At 34.8% G+C, this 26,561-nt stretch overlaps 1 protein-coding gene across 1 annotated transcript in view; it reads left to right on the top strand.

Annotated features, from left to right (window-relative positions):
• Positions 1–25,863, top strand: part of C9 (complement C9) — a 75,292-nt gene extending 49,429 nt beyond the window's left edge. Inside the window, exons 9-10 of the mRNA XM_025389390.1 lie at positions 1,286–1,461; positions 25,576–25,863. Of these exons, the coding sequence (XP_025245175.1) occupies positions 1,286–1,461; positions 25,576–25,863 (464 nt within the window). The remainder of the gene's footprint in view (positions 1–1,285; positions 1,462–25,575) is intronic.
• The last annotated feature ends 698 nt before the right edge of the window (positions 25,864–26,561 follow it).

The following is a 26,561-nucleotide window of genomic DNA, read 5'->3' as shown; positions in this document are numbered from 1 at the left end:
ATAAACACAGATAGCCCAGGGACATGTATTCACCAGTATCACTATTGTGCTGGTTGTACAGTACACAACTCAAGGGGGTGTGATTCACACGGTAGTCATTTTAGACTTGTATATTTATCATGGCAATAGTAAGGAAGCATTTTCATAAAAAGTTTCCTTTCTTCACCCTAATTTTAACAAAGCTTCCAAATAAGCAAGCGACAATGTTCGTGCATCCATTAACAAAGGACAAGGCCAAAACCATTTCCCCAACTCCACCTTCCACCTAAATAGAAATCCCTAATTAATCCTTAACTTTAAATCGGTGCCTAACATTTTCAAAAATGCAAATGTATTTGGTATAAATATTACTTCCTACTGTTAATCTTTAGCAGATTTACAAGTATGAATTAGTGCTAGAGTTCTCAACTTTTCCTCTAATCAGAAATACCTGAGAACATTTAAAAAATACAAATGCTTAAAACTCACCTTTAAAGAAAGAGTCAACTGGTAGTGGGGAGGCAAAAGTGGGGAAAAACCTGATATATTTAAAAGCATATCAACCAATAATATGTGTCCATGATTGAAAAACCAATGATGAAGTGGTGGGAAAAAACTGAATTTGCCATTATATGGTATAATTTCTATATTTGATCCTTAAGCTAACTGTGTAATCTCTGGCTAGTCACTCCACCTCTCTGTTTCCAATTTCTCTTCTATAAAAATGAAGACGGGATGACAAAAATTGTCTTGAAATTCCTTTCCAGTTTTAAAAATTCACAGATGTAAAAGACTTACAAAGGTTTGTTAAAAGAGGCTTAGTCTACAGAGAGACACTGAGGAAAAGATGGGTAGGATTGGGAGTGGAAAGAAATGTTACTTTTCACATTATTCTTTTTTGAACTCTTCTTTTTGTAATATTAAAATATATCAAAGCAAATGTACACAAATATAATTATGAAGGTAAGTTTGCAACAGAAAATATATATTACACCCAAAGTCATATTTAGTTCCCATGTGTACATGTTTGTATGTGAAGAGCTGTGAAGTATCAGTGTATCTAGACCATGGGTAACATTTTTATTTTTTAAAGGAGATGACAGAAATCTGCAATTGGCTACTAATGTAAATTTCCATTGTAGATTTGAGGTGAAAAAATGCATAAGCAATATTTACAATTAAAATTTAATAAATACATTAGGTTGTATTTTACTAAAAGGACTCAATAAATGTTTATCACATGTCCTTTTGATAACTAGCCATAGAACTACAACTGCTTCTCTTTAAATCTTCCTTCTCTCCTCAGTAAACATCACCAGTGATCACCTCATAGATGATGTTATTTCACTCATAAGAGGTGGAACCAGACAATATGCATTTGAACTGAAAGAAAAGCTTCTCCGAGGAACCATGATTGATGTGACTGATTTTGTCAACTGGGCCTCTTCCATAAATGATGCTCCTGTTCTCATTAGTCAAAAAGTAAGAAACATGTTTATTTTCAAATAGAAGACTGTGTCATTTTTTTAATTGAATGTCACATTGTTTCAGGTGAACTGTTAGCTTCATCTGAAAGAGACATGAACATTCAGATACACTCCCATCTCTTCCCCAAAAGGAGGCATAGCATAGAGGAAAGGCATGGTGTGGAGTCAGACCATCCTGGCGGACTTCTCCAGGACTCCATGTTTATTCTGAGAATTTAACGAAATTGCTTATATAGAACATAGAGCACACACTGTAACAAGATAGGTACTCACATATGATTGGTTCCCTCCGGTTGGCCCCTTGCCTTCCCATGGTCATGGTGTTCCACTATCACGTCTAACACAAGAGAATTGTATTTACTAAGGGTCCTTTTTTTTTTTTTTTTTTTTTTTTTGAGACAAGTCTCACTGTGTCACCCAGGCTGGAGTGCAATGGCGCGATCTCGGCTCACTGCAACCTCCTCCTCCCGAGTTGAAGTGATTCTCATGCCTCAGCCTCCTGAGTAGCTGGGATTACAGATGCTCACCACCACATTCAGCTAATTTTTTTGTATTTTTAGTAGAGACAGGGTTTTGCCATGTTGGCCAGGCTAGTCTCAAACTCCTGGCCTCAAGTGATCCGCCTGCCTCAGCCTTCCAAAGTCCTGGGATTACAGACATGAGCCCCCCTGCCTGGTCTAAGGGTCTTTATGAAAGAAATGTTCATAAAGTCTACAAGCAAATAAAACTAACAGTGAACAATTCTTATGGTCAGTAAATTTTTCCCTTTTTCTATCTTGATTATAATAGTTTTCAGCTTACAAACCCTTTGGGAGTTCATAGTCAAGTTCTTATTGCTAAAGAAAAAAAAAGTGTTATCATTGTAAGGATATAAATGACAATGTTATTTAGTCTCATCTTTCTTTCCCCAAGCTACCTAAAACTGGTATGCATTTTTCTTTACTTCTTTTATTACTAGTACTATTAGTGCTTTTTTTCTACTTCCCTTTATAACTTTCAATTTTCTCCATGTGTTTTTACAATTTGCTTTCCTCAGATCATGTTTATTTTTGACTGCTCCCTACTCCAGTCTGATTAACTTGAGTTACAGAAATTTTAACATTTTCATAGGACTAGTTATTGGATAATTTTATTCCTTTATTCTATTTTATTGTCTTTAAAGAATGAGTGAAACCTCTAAGACTATCTCCTTTATGTGAAGAAGAAATAAACTGGAAATTTTTATAATCTATTCTCCCTTTATGTTATAGAAATATAGCCGTTCATAGATATGCAATGTATTTATGAGTTAAAATACTTTGTCCCAAAGTAGGACAAAAAGGGGGGGAAAAGCTGGTGAAATTCCATGTATGAAATTAAAATCAGAAGATGCCTCTTTGATCTTATTAAATTTGAATCTTACATAAATTTATTATCTTGAACTCAGTAAAATAAGTTTATGTTGGAAGATATTAAATAAGAAAAAAATGGGTAATTTAGATGAATATTTACATCCAGATGAACATCCCAGGCTCTACAAAGCAAGTTCAACTGTCTTTCTAAAAATTCAAGAGTGTTCTCTGAAGAGGTCTTAATAATAGTTCAGCATGTTCTAGAGATATTTTTTTAAATCTCAAATAAATAAGGCAGCTGCTGAAGATTTACTACTAGATTTATTAAAACTATTCAAAGACCCTCATCAACTTTATTGGTGCAGTCCTGCTGTATGGATGCACAGTATAGTTTATCTCATTTTTAGGGACAACCACTTACTTCCCCAAATTTTCAGATTGGTAGACATCCCATTTAGACTATCGGTATAAGTTTCTTTCTTCATAAACAGGAAGGCTGGCCTTTTCATATCAACATTTTACCTAAGGAAATGGTAGCTATTGTTAGTTCACTATGGACCACTTTTTAAATTTATCTTCTTGTCAAGAGAGTTGAGCAAAGCAAAATTGTGGGTTTTGTTGACTTTGTATAACTTTTAAATCTCTGAAGAAACATGAGATATAGTTAAATTTGATCTTGAATTAGATTCCAAGTTATTTTACTCTCATAATTCCAGTAGAAGTGGACCTTTGGTTAACTTGTAGCTACTTCCGGGAGACAATTACACAATCTGTGATCACTAATTAATTTTCAGGAATTTGAAGCATTCTGTTGTCTGCAGATGACATGTTCAAACATTGGGGCTGGTCTTTTAAAGAATTACTAGAACCTCTCCCACCCACCCTAAACTATAAACTGGTCAATATTAAATATTCTGTAGCAAATTAAATCAATTATCTAGGTATTTATGTTGAAAACCGATTATCTTGGAGAAAAGACCAGAAAGTTGACTGTAAGCTCTCACTTAATATTATCAATAGGTTCTTGGAAACTGTGACCTTAACTAAAATGACCTATAACAAAACCTATTTTACCATAAGCTAATGAATGGGTTAAGTTCCTGTAGCATATTTCTGGTCACAAAAACATTACCAAACTTCTAAATAAAAACTAAAACACTTCTAATATTGAATTTTGAAATACATGTAAACTATTTACACATTTAAAAAAGATTAATAAAAACAATTAAGATAATGATTTACCTCCTTACTCTAGTTCAGGGTAGTCTATCCCAGCAGCTCAGGGTGCAAAGCAGGAATCAACCATGGACAGAGCACCATCTCAACACAAGGCAAACTCCACACACCCACACTCACTCAGACTAGGACCATGTAGGCACACTGATTTGTCTAGCATGACTATCTTTGGGATGTGGGAGAAAACAAGCAGAACCAGAGAGAGACCACACAAACGTGGGGAGATTGTCAAACTCCCCATGCACACAGTGACCCCAGCTGAGAACTGATTTTTTTCTCAATATTACAAAGAAATGACCTTGAATGAAACAACATTATTCTAGGACCTACTGTTTTACTCGAAGTGGAACGCTGTATGAATATATTACTGAGATTTTCTAAATAAACTATGTGGTAAAATATATATGCTATAAATATATAGTATATATAATTTATAAAATAATATAATTTATAAAATCTATAAATACAGTTATACATTTTTCCATATTCAAGTAACTATGGCCATGCTCTTTTAGGTAGAACCTGTGGTTTTCAGGCCCCATTTGTCTGCTTTGTCAAACCCAAAATCACTTCTTGAGGAATGTGTTGGCCCAGCCCAAAAATCTCTCCTTGGCCCTTCTCCATGCAGAGGACATAGGCTGGCCCTCTCTTTCAATACTTACTTTTGTCATGATCTTCAGCTTCCACGAAAATATATTAATTCTATTGCCAACTTGCCTGAATGTTAACACAACTGGTTCTACAGTTTAACTCAACAGAATAGCTGCACTTTGTTTTCCTCTTAAACCTACTGCAACAAACTAGTTATTAAAATGTCAGCTAGGAGAAATCACATTTATTAAAGACTGCCTGGAAGATATAAAGATTATTATTTCCTCTAGAGCAATAGCAGCAAAATGAGTACAGCTGCAATATTGGCTTCCTGTAAAGTTTTGTTTTTCCATTATTAGAAATAAAGTTATGTAATCTACTGTTTTATTTACTAAAAGGTTGTTATGTAATGCTATGTCCTCTTTATGAGACTCATAGGAAATATGACTCTTTAATCTCATTTTGTTTCTCTTGGGAATCAGGTGAGTTTTTCTACCTGATTGGTAACAAATGCATGAGATCAGTAAATTTGGTTGTGTCTTACTCAGTGCATTAGAAAATATAGCTAAATTTGTGAACCACTTCATGCAAATGGATTGGTCCTCCTGGCATTAATGTAGTTCATTTTTGTTGCTTTTGCCTCCATCCTGCTTTTTCTGTTCTCAGTTCTCCTTTCCCATTTCCCTCAGCCACTCATATGTCTATATGTTAAGCTGTATTAGTTCTTCCAGAGTTACATGGTGTAATAATTTATGAATTAATTAACCTATCATTTTTGCTCTATGTGTAACTCTTAGCAGTTATGAACCAGATGTTAAAGAGCATCAATATTTTAAAGGGTTATAGTACAAGTGAGAATCATTTCTAACTCCCTTGTTTAGGGATAAAAAACAACACTCATTCTATCAACAAACTATAGTTGGTATACATAGTTTATGTTGGATGTCTGAAGGAAATCTCAACTTATTTATTATTAAACTGTATTCTTAACTTATTTATACTTTAGCACTTTTATGGTAGATTATATCCTACCATAAATGTATCAACACATGGTGGAAAGATAGAGTTATCTAGGATAGGAGAAAAAGTAAAATCATTTTCTTATTTAATAGAAAATAAAAGTTCATCAGAAAAAGATGGAACCCTTCAAGAAAACTTCAAAATTTCCATTTTAATTTTCCTTTGTTCTCCTGTGGATTTTTTAACTCCAGGATTTGAAGCTCCTCTGAAACTACTGCCATTGCATGTCCTTCATCTTTAACTCTTCCAACACTGTTTATAAATTTAATCCAAATTGTATTTCCTTCATGACCCTCTGTTCCTGTATTCTAGACTATCTGGCCTTGACTTTCCTTTGAAGGGTAAAACAAGATGAATTTCTTTTTTAAAAGAAAACAAAATAATTCTACCACATGCTTATGTTTGTGCCAATGTTGCAATGTTGCTGAGAGGTTTCCTTCTTTCAAATAAATATGACATGGTTGAAATCTGAATCCTCTGAATTCTATATACTATGTATTAATTCATAAAAGAATACACTCGTCAACAGTTATGCTGACTTTGTAGAAGTTCTTGATATATTCCATATATGAACCTATTCACAATGCAAGTTTTGCAAATATCTTCTCCCACTTAAGAATTTCATCTTTAACGGTGTTTTTGATACAGATGTCCTCTTATGTACTTTTTCTTTTGAACTAATTTTAGACACAGCAAAATTACACATATAGTGCAGATAGTAATATTGCAGAAGTAATATTGCAGAATAGTACAGATAGTCATATTGAAGAAATAGTAGAGGGAATTCACTTATAAGCTTCATCTCCCACCCAGCTCCTAATGTTAGTAATTTACATAGGCATAGTAAAATTATCAAAATCAGAAAATTCACACTAAGTAATTAGCTAAAGCACAGGTTTTATACACATTTCACAAGTTTTTCCCTTAATCTTTTTTTTCCCTTCTGTTTCAGGATCCAATCTAGGGTCCCACATTGCATTTAGTTGTCACATCTTTTTAGTGTCTCCCAATCTGTTATAGGTCTTCAGACTTTCCTTGTCTTTCTTAACCTTGACACTTTTTATGAGGACTGGTCAGTTATCATGTCAAATGTCTCCCAATTTAGCATTCGAGTAGGTTAAGGTTATGGGTATTTGGCAAGAATACTACAGAAGTAATGTTCTGTTATTCTCAGTGCATCATATTCTGGGTTATGATGTTGATGATTTTTTTATTTTGACGTAGTTAAATGTATCTTTCTATTCACTATAGTTAGTGTTTTCAATGTTTTAATTAAAGTTCTTTCCTACCTCAAGACCTTGATACTTTCCTATGTATTACCCTTCAACAGCTTTATTATTTTGCTTTTATATTTAGATCTACAATATTAAACTTGGTCTCACTAAAATAAGGAATAAACAAAAAATATTAACTCTCATCATTTTTATTTCATATTGCAGTAAGTCCTAGCCAGTGCAATAAAGCAAGAAAAATAAACAAAATGCTTAAGGACTGCAAGGAAGAAGTTAAACTATCTCTCCATATATGGCATGATTGTTTAAATAGAAAATTATAAGAAATCTATAACTCTACACTACATTTGTGTATTTGTTTCTCCTTGTACTTGGATTTTTATTTTATATATTTTAAGGCTTATTACCAAGGGCATACAAATTTAGAATTATTACATCTTCTTGGTGAATTAAAATGTCTTTCTTTATTTCTGGTAATGTTTTCTGCCTCAATTTTTTTTTTAATTACCTAGGTTTGCCAAATGTCTCTGTTGATATGCACATAGCATACATTCTTCAGTCTTTTTATTCTCAGTTTGTTTGTGCCCTCAAGTTTTGTTGGGATTAGTTGGCCTTTTTTTTTTTTTTTTTTTTTGAAACGGAGTCTCGCGCTGTGTCACCCAGGCTGGAGTGCAGTGGCGCGATCTCGGCTCACTGCAAGCTCCGCCTCCCAGGTTCAGGCCATTCTCCTGCCTCAGCCTCCGAGTAGCTGGGACTACAGGCGCCCGCCACCACGCCCGGCTAGTTTTTTGTATTTTTAGTAGAGACGGGGTTTCACCACGTTAGCCAGGATGGTCTCGATCTCCTGACCTCGTGATCCGCCCGCCTCGGCCTCCCAAAGTGCTGGGATTACAGGCTTGAGCCACCGCGCCCGGCTTTTTTTTTTTTTTTTTTTTTGAGACGGAGTCTTGCTCTGTCACCCAGGCTGGAGTGCAGTGGCCGGATCTCAGCTCACTGCAAGCTCCGCCTCCCAGGTTGATGCCATTCTCCTGCCTCAGCCTCCCGAGTAGCTGGGATTACAGGTGCCTGCCACCATGCACAGCTAATTTTTGTATTTTTAGTAGAAACAGGGATTTCACCATGTTGACCAGGCTGGTCTCGAACTCCTGACCTCAAGTGATCCACCTGCCTTGGCCTCCCAAAGTGCTGGGATTACAACCAGGAGCCACTGAACCCAGCGTATTTTCATCTTTGACAAATACTTCTTAGGTACCTGCAATGTGCCAGGCTCTATTGTAGCATTGAGTCTAAAGCAGTGAATAAAAGAGATAAAAATCTCTAACCTAGCAAACTTTTTCTAATATAATCCAAAAGCACAAGTGAAATAGATATCATAATGTTAATATTTTAGTGTACATTTTCCAGTCATCAGAGTCTTTGTCAGAGTTATGGTTAGCCAATTTGATTTCATATAATATAATTTTATATCTTGGTTTTTAGTGAGTAGTATATAGACACATTTTAATGTAATTAGATTTTTTAAAATAGGCATTACTTATGTAAAGTAAAATTTAATATTTTTAGTGTAAAGGGCCCTAGGTTTCCACAAACACTTACAATCATGAAACCACCATGAAACTCAATACAGAAAATGTTTCTACCACACAGTCCTATCATGTCCATTTTCAATCAACTCCTCCTTGCTGCCCCACTTCTACATAACCACTGATCTGTTTACTGCCATATAAATGTAATCATGTAACTTTTTGAGTTTGGCCCTTTCACTTAGCATTATACATTTGAGATCCATCCACATTCACACATCGACATTCTTGTATGTATGAGTAGTTCCTTTCATTTTTATTGCTCAGTAGTATTCCATTATATATAGATTCCATGGTATAGACTAAACAGTTTGTTTATATAGTAATCTGTTGAAGGACATTTATTTGTTTCCAGATGATAATTCTTTTGGTGATTATGAATAAGACCATTATAAATATTTGAATACAGAATTTTGCATGAACATATTTTTCTTTTCTCTAAGAAAGGGATTGCTTGGTCATATGATATATGTGTTTTTACAAAACTACATAAGAAATAGCCAAATTTTTTTCCAAAGTAGTTGCATTACCACCAGAAATATATGAGAGTTTCAATTTCTTAGATAATCATGTCATCTGAAATACAGATTTCCTTATTCTTTTCTCAGTCTCTATGTATTTTATTTCTTTTTCTTGCATTATTGCATTGTCCAATGCATCTAATATGATATTGCACCATTAAGTATGATGTTATCTGTAGGTTTTACATAGATGTTCTTTATCAGGTTGAGGAAGTTCCCTTTAATTCCTAGTTTGCTCAGAATTTTTATCGTAAATAGATATTGAATTTTGTCCAAGAATTATTCTTTATTGAGATGATCATATGATTTTTCACTTTTAATAAGTTGTTATGGTGAATGATATTGATTATTTAAATTTTGAGCAAACCTGGCGCTTAAACACTGTTGTATTTGATTTGCTACTGTCTTGAGATATTTTGTAAGTATGTTCATAAGTGACATTGATTTGTAATTTTCTTCTCTTAAATATTTTTATTTGGTTTTGGTACCAAAGTAATGCTAACTGTAAAAATAAGTGAGAAGTAAATTCTTCTCTATTTTGTGAAAAAGTTTTTGTAGAATTGATATGTCTTCTTTAAATGTCTGTAGAATTCACCAATAATGCCATCTAGGCCTTCTTTGTTGGAAAAAATTTAACTCTAAATTCAATTATTTAAATAGATATCAGAAGTCCAATTATGCATTTTTTCTGATTGAGTTTTTACCAATTGTCTTTCAAGGATTTTTTCCATTTTATTAAGCAGCTGATATCTGTAGATTCTATAGTGATATCCTGTCTTGAATTCCTGATATTGTTAATTTTAAGTTTTTCCCTTTTGTCTTATTTTGTTTTATTTTTAATTAATCTGGTAGAGGTTTATCACTTTTTGTAGTCTTCTCAAAAAAGCAGCTTTAAAAAAATTTCTCTATTTTTTTTCCCATTTCAATTTCTATTTCAATTCTTATTATTTCCTTCCTTATGCTTTGTACTTAAATTTTTCTTCTGTTTCTAGTTTCTTAAGCTGGGTGCTGTTATTATTGATTTCAGACATTTTTTTCTTGTCTAATGTAGGCATTTTGTGCTGTAAATTGACCTTTAGGCATTTCTTTAACTGCATCCTGCAAGTTTTGATGTGTTTTCATTTTCATTCAATTTAAAATATTTTCTAATTTTTTGTGACTTCCTCTTCTACACTTGGGTTATTTAGAAATGTGGTGATTGATGTATAAATATTTGGGGATTTTTCAGATAGCATTCTGTTATTTATTTCAACTTTCAATTTGTTTGGTCTGAAGACACACTTTGTGTTATTTTCATTATTCTCAATATATTGAGTATTTTTAAGGCATAGATATGCCTATGTGCACTTGAAAAGAATATGTATTCTGCTATTGTTGGGTAGAATGCTCTGTAAATGTCAGTTAGGTCAATTAGTTGTTGGCACGGCCCGGGGCTTCTTTTCCTGTGCCCTTATTCTTTCAGTGATAGAGAGCAGAACTTGAAATGTCTAGGTATATTCACTGTTTCTTTTTTCAGTTCTATCAGTTTTAGCTTTATGTATTTTAAAGTTCTGTCATTGGGTGCATACACATTTAGATTATATATCTTCTTTGTATATTGAAAACTTCACCTTTTTATTCCTAACAATATTATTTGTTAAGAATTTTTTGTACTGTAATAGAGCAAAGGAGGTTCCATTTAATTAATGTTGTATGGGATAACTTTTTCTGTCCTTTTACTTTGAACCTATCTACATGTTTGTATTTAAAGTGAGTTTCTTGTAGACAGTATATAGTTGGGTCTTGCTATTTTTATCTAAAGTAACTATCTGTCTTTTAATTAGTGTGTTGAATCCATTTGCATTTAATGCAATTATTGACACAGTTAAAATCTGTACTTCCTAGTTGTTTTTATTTGTTGTGTATATTCTTTGTCTCCTTTTTGCTCATTTCTGACATTTCTTTTTTAAACGGACATATAAGAATTGTACATATTTATGGGGCACATAGTGATATTTTGATAATGATAATGTATAGTGATCAGATCAGGGTAATTAGTGTATCCATCATCTCAAACATTTGTCATTTATTTGTGTTGGGAACATTCAATATTCTTCTTCTAGATACCTGAAACTATATGTAATAATACATAATTGTTAACTATAGTAATCCTACAGTGTCATAGAGCACCAGAACTTATTCCTCCTATGTAGTTGTAATGTTATATATTTTAACAAATATCCCATTCAGTATGCTTTTTCCCATTCAGTATGATGTTGGCTGTGGGTTTCTCATATATGGCCTTTATTGTATTGTCTTTCCCCTACCCTTCCCAACCTCTAGTATCCTCTGTTCTACTTTTTACTTCTATGAGATCAGTTTTTGTGTTTTTTTTTTAGCTTCCACATATAAGTGAAAACGTGATGTTTCGCTTTCTCTTTCTGGCTTATTTTACTTAACATAATATCCTCTAGTTTCATCCATGTGGCCACAAATGACAAGATTTTGTTCTTTTTCATGGTTGAATAGTATTCCATTGTGTACATACATTATTTTCTTTAAAAAGAAAAAAATACATTATTTTATTTATCCATGCGGCTACTGTGAATAATGCTGCAATAAACAGAAGGGTGCAGATGTCTCTTTTATATACTTATTTTCTTTTCTTTGGATAAATGTCAGTACTGGAATTGCTGGATCATATGATAGTTGTGTTTATAGTTTTCAAAAGAACCTTCATATAGTTCTACATAGTGACTATACTAGTTTACATTCCCACCAATGATGTATGAGTTCCTTTTTCTCCACATCCTTGCCAGCATTGTTTATTTTTGCCTGTTGGATATTGAACATTTTTTAGTATGTTTTTTGGCCTTTTGTATGTGTTCTTTTGCAAAATGTCTCTTGAGATCATTTGTTTATTTTTCAATCAGATTATTTATTTTGTTGTTGTTAGTTGTTTGAGTTCCTTCTAAATTCTGGATATTAGTCTCCTGTCAGATGCATAGTTTGAAAATATTTTTCCCCATTCTGTAGGTCAGCTGTTGATTGTTTTATTTGCTGTACAGAAGCTTTTCAATTGGATATAAACCATTTGTTTATTTTTGCTTCTGTTCTCGGTGCTTTTGAGAGCCTATTCAGAAAATCTTTTCCCTGACCAATGTCCCGAAGCATTTCCCTTATGTTTTCTTCCAGTAGTTTTATAGTTTTGGGTCTTACAATAAGGTGTTCTATATTGGGTTGATTTTTTATAGGACAAAAAGTGAGGGGTTAATTTTATTCTTCTGCATATGGACATTCAGTTTTTCCTAGCACAATTTTTTGAAAAGATTGAAAAGAAACCAATTATTTTTCTTGGCACTGTTGTCAAAAATTAGTTGACTGTAGATAGATATATTAATTTTCGGTTCTCTGTTCCATTTGCTTACATGTCTGTTTTTATGGCAGTACGATGCTGATTTGGTTACTATAGCTTTATAATATATTTTGAGATATGATAATGTGATACTTCTAGCTTTGTTGTTGTTGTTATTGTTTGTTTAAGATTGCTTTGGCTATGTGAGGTCTTTTGTGGTTCTATACAAATTTTAAGTTTTTCTTTTTGATTTCTGTGAGGAGTGTCATTGTCATTTTGATAGAGATTGCACTGAATCTGGAGATTATTTCTGGTAGTAAGGCTGAAGCCTGGAGCATGGGATTTCTTTCCATTTGTTTGTATCCTCTTCCATTTCTTTCAATAGTGTTTCATAGTTTCTCTTTCACATCCTTGATTAAGTTTATTCCTAAGTGTCTTTTTTTGTAGCTATTGTAAATGGTATTGACTTTTTGCATTCTTTTTTGGCTAGTTTGTTGTTCTTTAACAGAAATATTACTGATCCTTGCATGTTGATTTTATATTCGACAGCTTTACTAAAGTCAATTGTCAGTTCTAAGTGTATTTTGGTAGAGTCTTTAGGATTTTCTGTATATAACATCATGTCTTCTGCAAACAGGGATAATTTAACCTCCTCCTTTCCAATTTAGGTGTCCTTTATTTCTTTCTCTTATCTAATTGCTCTGGCTAGGATTTCCAGTACTATGTTAAATAAGAATGGTGAGAGTGGGCATCTTTGTTTCAGTTCTTAGAGGGAGAGCTTTCTGCTTTTTCCCATTCAGTATGATGTTGGCTGTGGGTTTGTCATATATGGCCTTTATTGTGTTGAATTACCTTTATTCTATACCTAATTTATTGAGAATTTGTATCACAAAGAGACATTAAATTTTAACAAATGGTTTTTCTGCATCTATTGAGATGATCACATGGTTTCTGTTCATACTTTTGCTGATGTGATGTTTCTCATTTATTGATTTCCATATGTTGAACTATTTCTCAGATAAATCATGCCCACTTGATTATGCTGTATTATCTTTTTGATGTATTGTTGCCATCAGTTTGCTAATATTTTGTAGAGGACTTTTGCATCTATGTTCATCAGGGGTATTGTCCTATGGGTTTCTTTTTTGTGTTGTGTCCTTGTCTGGTTTTGATATCAGCGTTATGCTGGTCTAATAAAATGAGTTAGGAACAGTTCCCTCCACTTCAGTCTTTAAAAAAAAATTTGAGAAAATTAGTGTTAATTCTTGTTTAAAGATTTGGCAGAATGCAACATTGAAGCCATCTGGTCCTGGACCTTTTTTGTTGAAAGACTTTTTATTGCAGCTTCAATCTCTACTTATTATTGGGCTATTCAGGTTTTCTATTTATTCTTGGTTCAAACTCTAGAGGTTGTATGTGTCTAGAAATTTATCCGTTTTCTCTAGGTTTTTTAATTTATTGGTTTATAGTTGCTCATAGCAGTATCTAATGACCCTTTGTGTTTCTGTGGTATCTGTTGTGATGTCTCTATTTTTGCTTCTGATTCTATTTATTTGGGGCTTCTTTTTTCTTTTTCTTAGTCTAGCTATTGTTTATTTATTTTGTCTTTTTTTGTTTGTTTGTTTGTTTTTTATTATACTTTATGTTCTAGGGTACATGTGCACAATGTGCAGATTTGTTACATATGTATACATGTGCCATGTTGGTGTGCTGCACCCATTAACTCATCATTTACATTAGGTGTATCTCCTAATGCTATCCCTCCCTGCTCCCCCAACCCCACAACAGGCCCCGGTATGTGCTATGAGTGAGAATATGCAGTGTTTGGTTTTCTGTTCTTGCAGTAGTTTGCTGAGAATGATGGTTCCCAGCTTCATCCATGTTCCTACAAAGGACACAAACTCATCCTTTTTTATGGCTCATAGTATTCCATGGTGTATATGTGCCACATTTTCTTAATCCAGTCTGTCATTGATGGACATTTGGGTTGGTTCCAAGTCTTTGCTATTGTGAACAGTGTTGCAATAAACATACGCCTGCATGTGTCTTTATAGCAGCATGATTTGTAATCCTTTGGATATATACCCAGTATTGGGATGGCCGGGTCAAACAATATTTCTAGTTCTAGATCCTTGAGGAATCACCACACTGTCTTCCACAATGATTGAACTAGTTTACAATCCCACCAACAGTGTAAAAGTGTTCCTATTTCTCCACATCCTACCCGGCACCTGTTGCTTCCTGATTTTTAATGATCGCCATTCTAACTGGTGTGAGATGGTATCTCATTGTGGTTTTGATTTGCATTTCTCTGATGGCTAGTGATGTTGAGCATTTTTTCATGTGTCTGTTGGCTGCATAAATGTCTTCTTTTGAGAAGTGTCTGTTCAGATACTTTGCCCACTTTTTGGTGGGGTTGCTTTTTTCTTGTAAATTTGTTTGAGTTCTTTGCGGGTTCTGGATATTAGGCCTTTGTCAGATGAGTAGATTGCGAAAATTTTCTCCCATTCTGTAAGTTACCTGTTCACTCTGATGGTAGTTTCTTTTGCTGTGCAGAAGCTCTTTAGTTTAATGAGATCCCATTTGTCAATTTTGGCTTTTGTTGCCATTGCTTTTGGTGTTTTAGATATGAAGTCCTTGCCCATGCCTATGTCCTGAATGGTATTGCATAGGTTTTCTTCTAGGATTTTCATGGTTTTAGGTCTAACATTTAAGTCTCTAATCCATCTTGAATTAATTTTTGTATAAGGTGTAAGGAAGGGATCCAGTTTCAGTTTTCTACTTATGGTTAGCCAATTTTCCCAGCACCATTTATTAAATAGGGAATCCTTTCCCCATTTCTTATTTTTGTCAGGTTTATCAAAGATCGGATGGCTGTAAATGTGTGGTATTATTTCTGAGGACTCTGTTCTGTTCCATTGGTCTATATCTCTGTTTTGGTACCAGTACCATGCTGTTTTGGTTACTGTAGCCTTGTAGTATAGTTTGAAGTCAGGTAGCATGATGCCTCCAGCTTTGTTCTTTTGGCTTAGGATTGTCTTGGCAACGCGGGGTCTTTTTTGGTTCCATATGAACTTTAAAGTGGTTTTTCCAATTCTGTGAAGAAAGTCATTGATAGCTTAATGGGGAAGGCATTGAATCTATAAATTACCTTGGGCAGTATGGTTATTTTCACAATATTGATTCTTCCTATCCATGAGCATGGAATGTTCTTCCACTTGTTTGTGTCCTCTTTTATTTTATTGAGCAGTGGTTTGTAGTTCCCCTTGAAGAGGTCCTTCACATCCCTTGTAAGTTGGATTCCTAGGTATTTTATTCTCTTTGAAGCAATTATGAATGGGAGTTCACTCATGATTTGGCTCTCTGTTTGTCTGTAATTGGTGTATAAGAATGCTTGGGATTTTTGCACATTGATTTTGTATCCTGAGACTTTGCTGAAGTTGCTTATCAGCTTAAGGAGATTTTGGGCTGAGAAAACGGGGTTTTCTAAATATACAGTCATGTCATCTGCAAACAGGGACAATTTGACTTCTTCTTTTCCTAATTGAATACCCTTTATTTCTTTCTCTTGCCTGATTGCCCTGGCCAGAACTTCCAACACTATGTTGAATAGGAGTGGTGAGAGAGGGCATCCCTGTCTTGTGCCAGTTTTCAAGGGGAGTGCTTTCAGTTTTTGGCCATTCAGTATGATATTGGCTGTGGGTTTATCATAAAGAGCTCTTATTATTTTGAGATACGTTCCATCAATACCAAATTTATTGAGAGTTTTTAGCATGAAGAGCTGTTGAATTTTGTCAAAGGCCTTTTCTGCATCTGTTGAGATAATCATGTGGTTTTTGTCTTTGGTTCTGTTTATATGCTGGATTACATTTATTGATTTGCATATATTGAACCAGCCTTGCATCCCAGGGATGAAGCCCACTTGACCATGGTGGATAAGCTTTTTGATGTGCTGCTGGATTTGGTTTGCCAGTATTTTATTGAGGTTTTTTGCATCCATGTTCATCAGGGATATTGGTCTAAAATCCTCTTTTTTGTTGTGTCTCTGCCAGGTTTTGGTATCAGGATGATGTTGTCCTCATAAAATGAGTTAGGGAGGATTCCCTCTTTTTCTGTTGATCGGAATAGTTTCAGAAGGAATGGTACCAGCTCCTCCTTGTACCTCCAGTAGAATTTGGCTGTGAATCCATCTGGTCCTGAACTTTTTTTTTTGATTGGTAGGCTATTAATTATTGCCTCAATTTCAGAGCCTATTATTGGTCTACTCAGGGATTCACCTTCTTCCTGGTTTAGTCTTGGGGAGCGTATGTGTCCAGGAATGTATCCATTTCTTCTAGGTTTTCTAGTTTATTTGCTTAGAGATGTTTATAGTATTCTCCGATGGTGGTTTGTATTTCTGTGGGGTCAGTGGTGATATCCCCTTTTTCATTTTTTATTGCATCGATTTGATTCTTCTCTTTTTTCTTCTTTATTAGTCTTGCTAGTGGTCTATCAATTTTGTTGATCTTTTCAAAAAACCAGCCCCTGGATTCATTGATTTTTTGGAGGGTTTTTTGTGTCTCTATCTCCCTCAGTTCTGCTCTGATCTTAGTTATTTCTTGCCTTCTGCTAGCTTTTGAATGTGTTTGCTCTTGCTTCTCTAGTTCTTTTAATTGTGATGTTAGGGTGTCAATTTTAGATCTTTCCTGCTTTCTCTTGTGGGCATTTAGTGGTATAAATTTCCCTCTACACACTTCTTTAAATTCGTTGAGAGATTCTGGTATGTTGTATTGTTTATCTCATTGGTTTCAAAGAACATCTTTATCTTTGCCTTCATTTCATTATGTACCCAGTAGTCATTCAGGAGCAGGTTGTTCAGTTTTCATGTGGTTGAGCAGCTTTGATTGAGTTTATTAATCTTGAGTTCTAGTTTGATTGCACTGTGTTCTGAGCGATAGTTTGTTATAATTTCTATTCTTTTACATTTGCTGCGGAGTGCTTTACTTCTAACGATGTGGTCAATTTTGGAATAAGTGCGACATGGTGCTGAGAAGAATGTATATTCTGTTGATTTGGGGTGGAGAGTTCTGTAGATGTATATTAGGTCTGCCTGGTGCAGAGATGAGTTCAATTCCTGGATATCCTTGTTAACTTTTTGTCTCGTTGATCTGTCTAATTTTGACAGTGGGTGTTAAAATCTCCCATTATTATTGTGTGGGAGTCTATGTCTCTTTGTAAGTCTCTAAGGACTTGCTTTATGAATCTGGGTGCTCCTGTATTGGGTGCATATATATTTAGGATAGATAGCTCTTCCTGATGAATTGATCCCTTTACCATTATGTAATGGCCTTCTTTGTCTCTTTTGATCTTTGTTGTTTTAAAATCTGTTTCATCAGAGACTAGGATTGCAACCCTGTCTTTTTTTGTTTTCCATTTGCTTGGTAGATCTTCCTTCATCCCTTTATTTTGAGCCTATGTGTATCTCTGCATGTGAGATGGGTCTCCTGAATACAGCAGACTGATGGGTCTTGACTCTTTATCCAATTTATCAGTCTGTGTCTTTTAATTGGAGCATTTAGCCCATTTAGATTTAAGGTTAATATTGTTATGTGTGAACTTGATCCTGTCATTATGATGTTAGCCAATTATTTTGCTCGCTAGTTGATGCAGTTTCTTTTTTTTTTTTTTTTTTTTTTTTTTTTGAGACGGAGTCTCGCTCTGTTGCCCGGGCTGGAGTGCAGTGGCCGGATCTCAGCTCACTGCAAGCTCCGCCTCCTGGGTTCCCGCCATTCTCCTGCCTCAGCCTCCCGAGTAGCTGGGACTACAGGCGCCCGCCACCTCGCCCTGCAGTTTCTTCCTAGTCTAAAAGGTCTTTACATTTTGGCATGCTTTTGCAGTGACTGGTACCGGTTGTTCCTTTCCATGTTTAGTGCTTCCTTCAGGAACTCTTGTAGGGTAGGCCTGGTGGTGACAAAGGATTTTATTTCTCCTTCACTTATGAAACTTAGTTTGGCTGGATATGAAATTCTGGGTTTAAAATTCTTTTCTTTAAGAATGTTGAATATTGGCCCCCACTCTCTTCTGGCTTGTAGAGTTTCTGCCTAGAGATCTGCTGTTAGTCTGATGGGCTTCCCTTTGTGGGTAACCTGACCTTTCTCTCTGGCTGGCCTTAACATTTTTTCCTTCATTTCAACTTTGGTGAATCTGACAATTATGTGTCTTGGAGTTGCTCTTCTCGAGGAGTATCTTTGTTGTGTTTTCTGTATTTCCTGAATTTGAATGTTGACCTGCCTTGCTAGGTTGGGGAAGTTCTCCTGGATAATATCCTGCAGTGTTTTCCAGCTTGGTTCCATTCTCCCCACGTACACCAATCAGATGTAGATTTGGTCTTTTCACATAGTCCCATATTTCTTGGAGGCTTTGTTCGTTTCTTTTTGCTCTTTTTTCTCTAAACTCTTCTCACTTCATTTCATTCATTTGATCTTCAATCACTGATACGCTTTCTTCCAGTTGATCGAGTCAGTTACTGAAGCTTGTGCATTTGTCATGTAGTTCTCATGTCATGGTTTTCAGCTCTATCAGATCATTTAAGGACTTCTCTACATTGGTTATTCTAGTTAGCCATTCATCAAATCTTTTTTCAAGGTTTTTAGCTTCTTTGCGATGGGTTCGAACTTCCTCCTTTAGCTCAGAGAAGTTTGATTGTCTGAAGCTTTCTTCTCTCAACTCGTCAAAGTCATTCTCCATCCAGCTTTGTTTTGTTGTTGGCTAGGAGCTGCGTTCCTTTGGAGGGTGAGAGGTGTTCTGATTTTTAGAATTTTCAGCTTTTCTGCACTGCTCTTTCCCCATCTTTGTGGTTTTATCTACCTTTGGTCTTTGAAGATGGTGACATACAGATGGGGTTTTGGTGTGAACGTCCTTTCTGTTTGTTAGTTTTCCTTCTAACAGTCAGGACCCTCAGCTGCAGGTCTGTTGAAGTTTGCTCGTGGTCCACTCCAGACCCCATTTGCCTGGGTATCAGCAGTGGATGCTGCAGAGGAGTGAATATTGCTGAACAGCAAATGTTGCCATCTGATCGTTCCTCTGGAAGCTTCATCTCAGGGGTGTACCCAGCCATGTGAGGTGTGCAGTGTCAGTCTGCCCCTAGTGGGGAATGTCTTCGTTAGGCTACTTGGGGATCAGGGACCCAGTTGAGCAGGCATTTTGTCCGTTCTCAGATCTCAAACTCCATGCTGGGAGAACCAATACACTCTTCAAAGCTGTCAGACAGGGACATTTAAGTCTGCAGAGGTTTCTACTGCCTTTTGTTTTGCTATGCCCTGTCCCCAGAGATGGAGGCTACAAAGGCAGGCAGGCCTCCTTGAGCTGCAGTGGGCTCCACCCAGTTTGAGCTTCCCTGCCACTTTGTTTACCTACTGAAGCCTCAACAATGGTGGGCGACCCTCCCCCAGCCTTGCTGCCACCTTGCAGTTAGATCTCATACTGCTGTGCTAGCAATGAGGGAGGCTCCGTGGGCGTGGGACCCTCTGAGCCAGGCATGGGATATAATCTCCTAGTGTGCCATTTGTTATGACCCTTGGTAAAGCGCAGTATTAGGGTGGGAGTGACCCGGTTTTCCAGGTGTTGTGTGTCATGGTTACCCTTGGCTAGGAAAGGGAATTCCCTTCCCCATTGCGCTTCCTGGGTGAGGCGATGCCTCACCCTGCTTTGGCTCTCACTTGGTGTGCTGCACCCACTGTCTTGCACCCACTGTCCAACATGCCCTAGTGAGATGAACCCGGTACCTCAGTTGGAAATGGAGAAATCACCCATCTTCTGTGTTGCTCATGTTGGGAGCTGGAGGCTGGAGCTGTTCTTATTTGGCCATCTTAGACTAGCTCCACTGTCTTTCTTTAAAAATAAAAACTTTCAATCAACCTTTTGTTTCATTAATCCTTTGTATTTGTTTTCAGTCTCAATTTTGTTTATTTTTGCTCCGATCATTATTATCTCTTTCCTTCTACTACTTTGGGGCTTGGTTTGTTCTTGCTTTTCTAGCTCCTTGAAATGTATCATTAAGGTGTTTATTTGAAAACTTTCTAGATGTTTGAAGTAGACGTTGATTTCTGTAAACTTCCCTCTTACTACTGCCTTTTGTGTGTATCGTCAGTTTTGGTATGTTCTGTTTCTATTTTCACTTATTTCAAGAAATTTAAAACATTTCCTTCTTAATCTCTTAATTGATATAATGGTCATTCAGGAGCATGTTGTTTAATTTCCATGTATTTGTACAGTTTCCAAAGTTTCCCTGATTATTGACTTCTGGTTTTATTCCATGTGGTCTGAGAAGGTATTTAATATAATTTCAATTTACACAATTTTTTTGAGACTTCTTATGTTTTCTAACATATGATTAATCTTGGAAAATGTTCCACGTGCTGATAAAAAGAATGTGTCCTCCACAGCTCTTGGGCAAATGTTCTGTAAATGGCTATTAAGTTCATTTGGTCTATGGTGCAGTTTAAATCCTGTGTTCTTTGTTGATTTTTCTGTTTAGATAATCTCTCCAACACTGACAGTGAAATTTTGAAGTACCCAAATATTATTTTATTGTTTCACTTTAGATCTAATATTTCCTTTATGTATCTGGGTGCTCCAGTGTTGGGTGCATATGTATTTAAAATTGTTATATTTTCTTGCTGAATTGATCCCTTTATTATTATATAACATTATCCTTTTTCTCCTTTTTACAGTTTTTGACTTGCACTCTGCTTTGTCTGATATAAGCCTAGCTACTCTTGCTTGCTTTTCGTTTACCTTTGCATGAAATATCTTTTTCCATCCTTCACACTCCATCTATGTATGTCTCTACAGGTGAAGTGAGTTTCTTATAGGGAACACATAGTTGGCTATTATTTCTTTTTGTCCATTTATCCTATCTATATCTCTTAAATGGGGTATTTAATTTATTTACCTTCAAGGTTATTATTGATAGATAAGAACTTATCCCTGTCTTTTTATTGATTGCTTTCTGGTTATTTTGAATATCTTTTGTTTCTTTTTTTCTTCCTAGTTGTTTATTTTTGCAGTTGAATGGCTTTCTGTAGCAATCTGGGCATGTGAGACCCCCTGGGCTTCCAACCACCACAGATGCCTTTCTGCTTCCCCCTGAACTCCAGCACTCTCCCTTTAACATTTCAGTTAAATCTTGTTTATTCATTACATTGTTCCTTTCTTGTCCTGACTACTCTTTTTTATTCAGTATGTTATATGATTCCATTTTATTTCCAGTATTGGCTTATTACTCATGTCTCTTTTAAAAAATATGTTTTACTCTGTTAACATATGATTCACAATGTACATCCTTAATTTATCATAGTCTGCCTTCAAATGATATTATGCTTCCTTATGTGTAGTGTAAAACAAATGCAACACTATATTTCCAAATCCTCCCTCCCATTTTTAATGCTATTTTTATCATATGGTATAATGAGTTTATAGTGTATGTATATTTTACATACTTTTAAAAATTTTTACATACACTATAAACTCATACTACAATACAACAATATTTGCTGTAGATAATGTATTGTTAGAACAATTAAAACTAGAAAGGTATATTTTGCCTTCATTTTAGTTATACTCAGAGCTCATGATTACTTTATGTGGGTCCAAATTTCAGTTCTTTGTGGTAATTCTTCTGCCTGAAAAATTTCATTTGGCATTTCTTTTAGTGCACGTCTGCTACTATCAAATTCTCTTGGCTTTTGCATCTCTGAAAAAAAAAATTTTTTTTCAAAGACATTTCATTAGGTATAAAATTCTAGGTTTACAGTTTGTGTGGGGTTTGGTTTTTTTGTTTGGTTGGTTGTTTTGTCTTTTTGTCTTTCAGTGCTTAAAGCTATTACCCCTTTGTCTTCTGGCTTGCATAGTTTTTAGATAAGCAGTATGCTGTAACTCTTATCTTTGACCTTCTGCTTGTAGCGTTTCCTTTCATTGTCGTTGCCTTAAATATTTCCTTTTAATCTTTGGTTTTCCACAGTGTGAATGAGATGTGTTTGGATGTTTATTTTTTATTCTGCTTGAAGTTCCCTAAATTTCTGAAGTCTATGATTTGATTATTTAATTACTTTTGAAAAATTCTTGGTCATTATGTCTTCAAATATTTCCTCTGCCAATCACATTCTCGATCTCTCCCCCTGTCAACCCCTTCTTCTAACCTTTTCACTTTTTTCGAGGATTCCAGTAATGCATGTGCTAGGCTCTTTCATATTGCCCCATACTCTTGGATGCTTATTTCTGGGTTCCCTCCCTTCAACTCTTTCATCTCTTTGTACTTTAATTTGGCTAATTTCTACCAACCTTTTATCAAGCTTACTGATTCTTTCTTTTGCTGTGTCAAATCTACTGATAAACTCATCAAAGATATTTTTCATCTCTTTTACCATGCTTTTTATTTTTTATATTTCCATTTGACTCTTTATAATATTGTTGATTGTATCTAGTAAAGTCAAATTCAGTCTACTTTCAAAATACTCAGACCTTTTACTAAACTGTTTTTAAGATTTTCTCTGCTGTCTTTTTTTTTTTTAAGCAATTTTTCTCTGATAATACCTAGGTGCAAAATAATTTTTAACCTTAGTTTTTATTCATAAGATATATTGTTGTTTTTCACCAGGTCTGGAATATTCTCAGTCATTAGCTTTTCAAATATTGCTTCTTATTTATTCTGTCCTTTGTTCTCCTTCTGAGACTCAAAATACAGGGATCTTTTCCTTTCCCACACTATCACTTATGTTTCCTACCCCCTTTCTGTATATCCCATCTTTTTGTCTCTTCATGCTTTATTGTCAATATTTTCTTCTTACCTATATTGCAATTCATTAAATTGCTTCAGTTTTATCACATTTGCTGTTTAACTAATTCATTAATTTGTGTTCTAATATTTGTTTCTTTTTTTCAAATCTATTTTTAATAACTTCCAGTTCTTTGCTAAAATTTTCAGTGTTGTCTGTTATCTCCCTATTTATGCAAACAGTTGGTTTAAAGTCTGATAATTGTTTGAAGTCTGATAGCACAAACATTGGCAGCCACCATAGCTGTTTCTATTTTCCATTATTTCCATTGATCTCATTCCTGTTGTCTTATTTCCTTGTGTGCCTAGCTATTTTTACTGTGGGCTAAATACTGTACTTAAAATTGTTATAGGAGTAGCCTGATGCCTGGGATAATTTTGTATATTCATATATTCTTCCAAACATATATATTTATGTTTGAAAAGCTTCTAGGATCCCCACTAATGATCCAAGATTATTTTAATCCAAACTGGGCTACAGTTTCTGCCAGAGCTATCCTACTTCCACTTCCCTCTTAATCCCCAAATCAAGGGATAGCATGTCTATCTTGGTTGACCTGAATTCCAATGTTTTCTCCTCAGCCCAGTAATGTGTTCCTCTACCTCCTAGTCCCTCTACTACCTCTTGCTGAGTTAGGAAATGTGTCAAGAGGAGTAGTAGCCCTGGAATACTGGGCCCAACTCTTGGATTTCCACCTCCTCCCATATCTTAGCTCTGTGATTTTTTATTTTCTTGTTAGTTCTCCAGGGTCTTTTAGCAGTTTTTTTAAAAAAAAAATGTTTGGTTTTATTTTGTTTAGCTTTTCTCATTGTCTTTAGGGAAAAGATGAGAAAGATGAGTCCACATTATTTAATCCATCAATCCATCGTTACTCTTTTGCAGGAATTTGTGGGCTGTTGTTGTTGTTGTTTTGTTTTGTTTTGTTTTTTTCTTTTTGGCTCTGGGCTCTCTAGATTTTTATTTCTTTTAAGTTTTGTGGTCTCTTGTTTTAAAGTGCTCTGCCACCAAAGTGCCTCTATTTCTAACAGTTTATTCACTCAAACAGCTCTTGCTAGTTACTCAATTGAATTTGCTTAAATTAAGTGAACATATAAATTTCCCTATATATGTTATACTATCTCCATTATAAGAACTTTTTAATTTTTTTCTATGATCATCAAGCTGCGCAATAGATCTTCTGAACTTACTGCTTCTATCTAACTAAAATTTTGTATCTTTGGAACAACATCTTCCCAACTTCCTCCTCTTTAAAAACTTCCAAAATTCTTTACTATATGCCTGGAATAGTCTTCTGTCTGCCTTGACACCTTCAAATCTCAGCTCAATATTTATTGACAAAGCTTTCCAAACTTCCTTGATTTCAGTGTAGCAACTGTATATCTTACTGCAGGAATTTGAGTGTGCCAAATAAATAATTTTACTTCATTTTCTTCACGTCTAATTTAATTTCATTTTAAGATCCTGTCCCTCCAGGTTGCTAGAAAATTCACCTTTCGTTTATTTGTTGGATAGGGCTCAGGAAATTTGTTCCCTGTTGTCTAAATTGGTACAAGAATCCTGACACTTCTGTCTGGGAAATGGAGATATAATTCACATAAGTCTTTAGTTCATCGTAGTCACCTTAATAACCTTATTGTTCAGGCTTACATGTTCACTAGAAGTCAAATATTTCCAAGCCCTCCATGCCAGGCTTGCAAATAGAAATCACTGACAAGACTGGATTCCTGATACTTCATATGCAGCTTCTTTAAGGCACCCCACAGGTCCTGTTATCTCCCCAAATAGCTGCTATATATCTAGCTATGGTTTCCTGTTATTTGAGGTATGTACTAACTTCTATCCCCTTTCCATTCTGGATGAATCTCTTTCCTTGGTGACATTCTTCTATATTCTTTCCCCAGCAAAAATTTCTCAATGAATTTAGACTTTTAGAGAGAAAAAAAAAAAACAAGAAAGAAATAAGAAAAAGGCTGCCTTCAGGGTCATTCTGGACTTGGCATTGGCATTGCACACAACCCTCCTCTTAGGCAAGAGATAGCAAGCATCTGGTTACCTTCTGGAAGAGAAGGAATAAGGCAGCAAAAACAATTCACAAAATAATATGTCAATAAATTATCAAGCCAGAAGTTTAAGTCCCTCAGTTATTCATTTTTAAAGCACACATAATACCTGTATTTTTGTAGCACCTATCACAGTTTCTATTTGAAATTTATGCATCATTATTTTATTAATATCAGTGTCCTTAACTCCATAATATGACCTCCCTGATAGCAGGCATCTTGACTAGTTTTGATTATTTAAAAGCTAACATCACATCTGGCAATAATATACATTCAATAAGCCTTTGTTGAATTAATGAATCAGTGAATGAATAATTAAGTAAAGTGTATTCTACAAGCTCTCTCAGTTAAAAAGGACCTAAAATTAAATGTTTTGCTTCCTTACAGCTGTCTCCTATATATAATCTGGTTCCAGTGAAAATGAAAAATGCACACGTAAAGAAACAAAACTTGGAAAGAGCCATTGAAGACTATATCAATGAATTTAGTGTAAGAAAATGCCACTCATGCCAAAATGGAGGTACAGCAATTCTAATGGATGGAAAGTGTTTGTGTACCTGCCCATTCAAATTTGAGGGAATTGCCTGTGAAATCAGTAAACAAAAAGTTCCTGAAGGTGAGGACAATTTATTTGATGTGATTAAAGACAAAAATATGTACTTTGGGGTTATTTAATTTGAAAACTAGCTCTTGAATTAATTTGTACTAAATCTCTAGATTATTTATATTAACAGAGGATAAGGATTGAGTGAATAGTGAAAATGGGTAAATCAGCCTTTATGTGTCATTTAACATATTCTACTTGTATATATTAAAATAGAATTATAAATAAATAAATTATAATTATTGTATTACTCTTTAATTATAAAAATATTCTTATGTAAGGTTTACAGAAATATAACAAGCAACCAGGTATTCACTATCTAGAATTGATGAATGTTAATACATATATGTCATATATACTTTATATAAATGTATATATTATATACTGTGCATATATATGTGTTTATGTGTAAAGACATAGACATATATACTTCAAAACCTTTTTTAGGAAGCAACAATAATGCGTCCAATTAATTACTTTGTACCACATCCCTGCCCCCCCCAAAAAATTCCATTGCCTTTTCTCTCTTCTACTGCTCAGATACAATCATTTTCACTAAGTTTGTATGTATCTTTCCAGTCCATATTTTTGTGCTTGTACTAAATATGTACCAATGAAAAATATGTGATATTGTTTTGTATGTTTTTAAATTTTATATAAATGATATTCACTAGATTTTTATTTTGCGCTTTTAACTGTATTGGTGTTTTTAAAAACTGAGATTCTGTATTGTATTTTAAAGTTAATTCTAAGGAAACATATTATTTTA

Source organism: Theropithecus gelada, chromosome 6, assembly GCF_003255815.1.
Source record: "Theropithecus gelada isolate Dixy chromosome 6, Tgel_1.0, whole genome shotgun sequence".
NCBI classification, from domain to species: domain Eukaryota; kingdom Metazoa; phylum Chordata; class Mammalia; order Primates; family Cercopithecidae; genus Theropithecus; species Theropithecus gelada.
This window is presented reverse-complemented; position numbering and strand designations above follow the sequence as displayed.